Source organism: Pteropus alecto, unplaced genomic scaffold, assembly GCF_000325575.1.
Source record: "Pteropus alecto unplaced genomic scaffold, ASM32557v1 scaffold3, whole genome shotgun sequence".
In the NCBI taxonomy this organism is placed as follows: Eukaryota; Metazoa; Chordata; class Mammalia; order Chiroptera; family Pteropodidae; genus Pteropus; species Pteropus alecto.
Genome location: NW_006442484.1, coordinates 55,353,201 through 55,360,498, shown reverse-complemented (window position 1 = coordinate 55,360,498; position 7,298 = coordinate 55,353,201). Strand labels below are relative to the sequence as shown.

At 36.4% G+C, this 7,298-nt stretch overlaps 1 protein-coding gene across 1 annotated transcript in view; it reads right to left on the bottom strand.

Moving 5' to 3' along the window:
• Positions 1–6,356: 6,356 nt before the first annotated feature.
• Positions 6,357–7,298, bottom strand: part of WDR75 (WD repeat domain 75) — a 33,799-nt gene continuing 32,857 nt past the window's right edge. Inside the window, exons 20-21 of the mRNA XM_006921277.3 lie at positions 7,186–7,277; positions 6,357–6,774 (exon numbers count right to left, since the gene is read on the bottom strand). Coding sequence (XP_006921339.1) covers positions 6,570–6,774; positions 7,186–7,277 — 297 coding nt within the window. The 3' untranslated portion in view covers positions 6,357–6,569. The remainder of the gene's footprint in view (positions 6,775–7,185; positions 7,278–7,298) is intronic.

The following is a 7,298-nucleotide window of genomic DNA, read 5'->3' as shown; positions in this document are numbered from 1 at the left end:
CTGACTCCTAGACCAATGGTCTTTCTGGCATTAGATACTGCTCACCAAATGAGTCTGGGCTAATCAACTCAAATTTCACAACTGCAGACAGGCATTTCTGAGGGAACAAAAAGTTTAACTTTACCTTCCTAAGTGAGTTAGAATATAATATCAATATTTCCACTTAATGTGCTAGTTTCAGATCACTTATATTCATCCTTTTGTTAAAGTAGCCAACCACTGAGTAACAAGGATTATCAAAACTCAACACAGCAATGGGAGGAACTGGTGCATTTTCATGTCTGATTATTTCACTCTGTGAACTAAGTGCTCGGATCTCTCAAGGAGTTTCCAAGCCAGAGGTATATCATGCCTGAATGGGAAATTAAGATAGCTATATCTCTACATATTTATATGCAGGTACCACAAATATAGTACTTGCAGACTTTTGGCATTTGGGGGCATGGGGTGAGAGTGGAGGGCTATAATACACTACTCTGGCACCTAACTTAGTTTTGTGGTCACAAAGTATCAGAGCAGGAAGAGATCAAATTGCCTCATTCTGTAATTTAGATGAAGGAACTATGATTCAGAGATTAAGTGGTTTGCTTATAGTTATAGGAAAACAAAACCAATCTGAGCAATTTACTCATTGATTCTCTCTCTCTGATTGATTCTATTCTGCTCATATCCTCCCTTCATGATATACTACTATCAAATCTCAGTTACTTCCACTTGTTTCTCTTTCATCTTAATTAAAGAGAATAATCTACCTTGGATCCTATATCCTTCTTAGATCTTATCTTTTACTATTTCGTTTACGTTTATATAGTGTTATAGAATATTGACTTTGATGTAAGTAATTTTGCCATTTTCATGGCTATCAATAAGCACAGGTAACAGAGGAAAACAGTTTTCAGAAGTAGTAGTTCAGATAAACAGTCTCATAAAAATATCAGTGCCATTTACAAGACTTTGCTAATTTAAACCAAATGGTTATGTTTAGCTTAATAGGTTTCTGTTAAAGGCTCCACTCTAGTCATAGTACAAAGACCTGAAATTATTTAAGACACATTATCCGCAGCATTATGGCAAATTCCATCACTTCTATACAGGGTGCTAGTCTATGATAAAGAGAAAACCCACAGAGGAACAATATTGCAGAACATTAACAATGAGCTTATTCTAATTAATATGCCGTCATTCAATTAGTCTTTTCATTAAAGTTTTGTATATCATCAAGTGTGTAAACTCATTTAATATTCAAATTTTATATACTTATATTTGGAACATAATAGCCCTAGTCAGGCAAAACAATATTCCCTGCATATGGAGGGAATATTTTATTTTATGAATGAGAGGATTGAAACTCAGATTAAAGGACTTTAGCCAAGTCACAGAGCTAGCTAACATTTTTCTGCAGCTGGGTGGAGCTAGCCCTAAACCTGGACTGTCTATTGTTTGTTGATCATAACTCCTCCTCAATTATAGACACCTTTGTAATAATGCTAACTAGCTGTTTAACTGGGAGACAATGTGCTATTCTAGAAAGAGCACAGAATTTGGGAGTTGACGGAGAGACAAAGAGGATTTGTGTCTTAGCCCTACTTCTTGAGATCCCAGTGATCTGGATATAACTTAACTTGCTCTCTCTGGAGCCAGTTATCTATCTCATTTGACAAACTGGGGTAAATATCTAACATAGGAAGTTGTGGAAAAAGTGTGATGTATGTGAAATGCATGGTATACAGTGCGTGGTTAACATGTGGTCCATCCCCCAGTGAGGTTGAGTGTATACTTTCTAAAGTACGGGCTACACTAGTGAGAGCAATGGGTTCATGCCTTGACAGATAAATTAGATAAATGAGAGAAGAGGAGGTAAGAGATCTTTATGAGATCTTACTATGATGGGACCAGCTTTCTATGTGAAAGGAACTGAGAGACAGCATTATAGATCTGTAGGACAGAAGTTCAGATTTTAAGAAATAGAGTGGCCATTTCTGTTTTACCTATATAGTTGTCTTTGGGAATTTTTTTTTTTAAATATTAGAGGAGGAATTAGAATTATTCCTTTCAGCAAGGTTGTCATACTTTAGTGTAAGAGTGATCAACTCTTTAGAAAAAGTAATTAAATTCACACTTAAAAACAATTATTCGGATCATACAGTAATCACTATTTTAAAAATATATTCCAAATTTACTTTAAGTAATTTGATTTGAAAGTACAAAACCTTTCATATCTAACTATAAAAGTGTTTCTTAAATTTGAAGTTACTATGTCGGTATCTGAATATGGCAAAATAATAATAAAATTTATTTGTAATTAGGTCAGTATGTCCTACTCCTTGGGGTGTGGGGAGGCTGACAAAACAAAAATGAACTCTGACACAATCTTTATTGCTTTAGTTAAAATTTCCAAGTAAATCCAGTTTCTAGATTTTGTGCTGTCCAAAATGGCAGCCACTAGTCACATGTAGCTTTGAGCATTGGAAATGTGGTTGGTCCAAATTGAGATGTACCTTAAAAGTAAAATACATAATGAATTTTTAAGACTTAGTATGAAATAAAATGTGTAAATGATAGCATTACATATTTTAAAATTGATTACATGTTCAAATGTTTTAGCTATATGAGGCTTAAAAAATCATTAATTTGGGAGTTTAATAAATCATTAGCATTATTTTCATACTTTTTTTACTTTTTATTATAACTACTAGAAAATTTAAAATTATACAAGGACTTGCATTATATTTCTGTTGGATAGATACAACTCTAGATACAACTACCCACACACAGGAAATACAGAGGACAGAGGATCATGTTAAAAGCCATCAAAGCAATCGGCAACATTAGTAAGAAACTCTATAGGACAAATTTGATTTCTTCAATAAATTGTACACAGAAAAAAAGACGAAGAAGAAAATAAAGATTAAGTGAGACTTAAGAGAGTTCTACTTCTGGAATGGCAGTATAAGATCTATAAGATCTATGGACTTGTTTTTCTTCAAAACAACCATAATTGTTAAAAAAAAAAAAAAAGAAAAAAACAACCATCTAAAGTCTCCAGAAACTGTCCTAAGGGTATACAGCAAATGAAGAAACATTTAATCAAGAAAATCTAGATTCAATAAGAACAGTGAGAATCTGTGGTGCTCAAGTCACAACCTGCTCTCTTCGCTCCAAACCCAAGCCAGTATGATAGAAGCTCCACACAGAGCAGGTTTGGCCAAGAAGACAGGCTCCCTTTCACCTGTCCCTCACCTCCCTGGGAGAGGCTGCCAGCATTTCTCAAGGCCGCCAGCTCTGTGTTGCAGAGGATATATTCCAGGCAAGTGCAGCTGAGGTGCTTGAGTCTTCCTTCCTCCAAGCCCACATTGTAGAATGGAGCCTTTCCCTGAAGTACAGCAGGCCGAGAATACGGGAAGCCTGGTCATAAGGCAGCAGTTCCATGCCATGAGAAACAAGAAAAGACCGGAGGCTGTTGTCTCTGTCCAGTTTGTAAATTAGGTGTCACTCAGGGAAATTCTGGAGCAGTGGCTGAGAGATTTTGCCCAGGGGCAATAGGCAGTTCTTAAAGAATTGAGAACTCTGACATTATTAGAAATAGAGTGAAGTTCAAGCCTAAAGGTGTTTTTGAAAACAATGGAGTTTTGTAGTAAACAATTGAGAGGAGGCTAGTGGCTCCAAGAGAGCAATAAGCTAAACTGCAAACCAGCTAGTTCGCCAGAAAGAACCAGAAGAGACAGCTAGGAGTCCTCTAGTAATCAGAATAAATCTTAAAGACTGGCCTCAAAAACTAACCCTGCATTTCTCTGATGATTAGTGAAGTTCGGCATTTTTCATGTGTTTGCCATGTTTTTTTAAAGACTGGCCTCAAAAACTAACCCTGCATTTCTCTGATGATTAGTGAAGTTCAGCATTTTTCATGTTTGCCTTTTTTTTTTTTGCTTTTTGCAAGTACACACGCTTTATTACTAGTTAGACTCTTTTTCGAGAAATGTCTATTCAGATCTTCAGCCCATGTTTTAATTGGAGTGGAGTTTTTTTTGTTGTTGCATTGTATAAGTTCTTTATATATTTTGGATATCAATCCCTTATCAATATCATTTGCAAATACCTTCTCGCATTCAGTAGGTTGCCTTTTCTTTTTGATGGTTTCCTTCGTTATACAAAAGCTTTTTGGATTAATAGTCTCATTTATTTTTTTGTTGCTCTTGCTCAAGGAAACACATCTGAAAATATATTTCTAATACCACTGTCAGAATGTATTGCCTGTTTTCTTCTGAAAATTTTATGGTTCCGGATCTTACAATTAAGTCTTTAATAATCCATTTTGAGTTTATTTTTGCATATGGTGCAAGAAAGTGGTCTTTTTTTTTTTTTTGCATATATCTGTCCAGTTTTCCTAACACCATTTATTGAGGAGACTATCCATTGTATATTTTTGCCTTTGTTATACTTTGATCATATCAGCATGAGTTTATTTCTGGGCTTTCTGTTCTGTTCCATTGATCTGTTTTTATGCCGATCCCTTCACTTTCAGTCTTTTGGTTATGAAATGAGTCTGTTGAAAAAAAAAAAAAAAAAAATCCAGCCACTCTGTTTTGGTAGATCTGCTCTATCCGTCTCCAGAGTAGCCTTATGTAGGTGTCCTGAGGAGTCCAGTGGTACAGTCCCCCCGATCATCTGAGGCAGGTATTATAGGGGTGCCTGTTGTAATTGGGCCATGATTGCTGCTGGCATGTCATTTGGTGGGGGTGACCTTCAACCTGACTGGCTTTGACCACAGAGGTTGAGCCACTGTGATCCCATGGAGTGGGAGGTGCTTAAGTGAGGCTCTGGTGTGGTCTGAGGCCAGCCACCACTTATGTCAGGCTTGGTTTCTTGACGTTGCAAGCTAAGACTGGATGCCACTTGTACCAGCCTTGGTGGGAGCTACAATGAGTTGAGGCTGGCCACCACTCGTGTGGAGCTTTTGGGAGATTGTAGTGTTCTCTGAGGAGGGCTGCTGCTTGAGTGGAGGGTCTGGAGCTGCTTGAAGAGGATATGGACAGGTGAGCAAGTTGGGCATGGGGCAAGCAGTTAGGTTAACAGAGAACAGATTTTACACTCGCCTGCTTCAGGACAGCTAGGTGCGAGAAGGCACAACAAAGGAAGTGGTCCCCACCAGCGCATCCCTCCTGAGTCCCATTCCTTGCCCCTATATGGTCCTCTCCTTAGTCGATTTAATTCTTCCCAATATGACCCAGGTGCTTCTGTGCTTGAGCTTGGAGCGTGTTTGAGCCCTTTACCAATCTCCTGCTCTCCTTTGTCTCCCTTGACTGTAATTCCCATTGGTTTTCAAAACCAGATGTTATGGGGACTCTTCTTCCTGGCACAGATGTCCTGGGCTTGGGAGCTCCATGCGAGGCTAGGATCCCTCACTTCTCAGGGAGCACCTCCGTAGTCAAGCTATCCCTCCCATTTATAAATTGTCACGTGGTGGGTGTGATACCTGCCTGGACCAAGTCTGTGCCCCTCACCTGTATCAATATGGCTTCTTTTTTATGTCCTTAGTTATAGGAATTCTGTTCAGATAGTCATTCAGGTGGTTCTCAGTTCTACAATTTAGTTGTAATTTTGATGTGTTCATGGGAGAAGGTGAGTCCAGGATTTACCCGCTCCGCCTCCTTATGTTAACTTTTTAATATTAAATTTTATAGAAGTATTATCAGGGAACTGAAAAACTCCAGATGCTAAGTGATTAAAATGTAGCAACTTCACTACTTTAACATAATACAGAAAGAAGAGATGGATTCTTTTCTATTAGCAATGCGGCTTTGGTTAAAAAGTTGTTCCGGTGAAAAGAAGTTGTTCTTTGAGTCAGTACAGGCATACGTCATTTTACTGCACTTCACAGATGTTGTGATTTACAAATCGAAGGCAAGAACCTCCATCAGCAAAAAATACTCCTGCTTTACTGCAATAATCGCGTGATTGTGGTGGTCAGGAAATGAACCCACAATATCTTCTAGGTATGCCTGTATTCACAGCCGTAACACTGATAGAGTATGCCAGCTTATCTTCCAAAGCTGTCATGAAAATTATATTTACGAGTATGTTATATAAGCCCATATCTGAAAGGCTTGGGCTAAATGATTTGAATTTTTCAAATTTTAGGCAGCCTATATCATTAAATAATACCCTCAGCAGGGTCTGTTGTAATATCAGATAATCAAATCATTTCTCTAAGTTTCTCTAAGAGGAATAAATATACTAAGAGGAATGAATCAGGACCACAGAAAACCTCTCATCAGTTCAGGCCATATTTGGTCATCAAATAAATTTTGGTGTCAAACTTAAAAACAAACAAAAAAAAACAACAAAAAAAACCAATATCAACATCAAAAAAATTAAAATGAGATGTATTGTATATACAAATGAACCCAGCAACTGTAAAGCGTGATGCAAATATAGCTTCATATTATCAGTTATTTAAAAAATAAAGCCTGTTAATATTTTATTTTAAAAACAGAAATAACATTAAAATAGATGTTTTTGGAGTATCAACATATAAAAAAATTGCAAGAACCGTCCCCAATCTCCAAGGCTTAGAGAGCAGTTATCCAGCTGTAGTCTACTTTCCTGAATTTTCTCAGTTCTCTTTCTTCAGCTTTTGATAACTGATGTAAAATGTCTTCTCCCAGATCTGTGTTACTTGTATCCTGGACCTTTTCAGTAAAATCATTTTCTTCATCTGAATCGTCACTTTCTTTTTCTTCTTCCATATCTACTTCATCAGGAATTTCTTCAGCACTTTAAATAACAATAAAACATGCATTTACTATTAAATATATTTCTAAAAAAAAAACTTTCTAATTTAAAACACTTATGTAGAAATATAATCATATATACAAGGTAGACAAAAAATTATCTAGTGCAGTTTAAAAATTATGGGCTATTCTTTTAATAAAAGAACAGGAATTTACAAAAGTGTAATTTTGAATTATATATCAAATCCTTTAAAGTACACACAAAAGATCTCTTTTCTAATGCTTATTTTTCAATGTGTTTTATTTACTTGACTTAATAATCCTATAGCCTTTAACTACATGGTAAAGCTAAAATAAAGAGTAATACAGTGGAATAATATTCTAATAAAGGATAACAAAAACCATCCTGTTTCCCAAGACAGAATATCTAAACATATGTTAAGAACTGCATTACCTCTTAGTCTCCTTTGACAGCAGCAATGAATTTATAAACATGGAGCATAGAAAAGAAGCAGATGGCAGTACATGGGCTGGAGTGTGAAGAAGCTAGTGTAAAAAAAGAAAAAA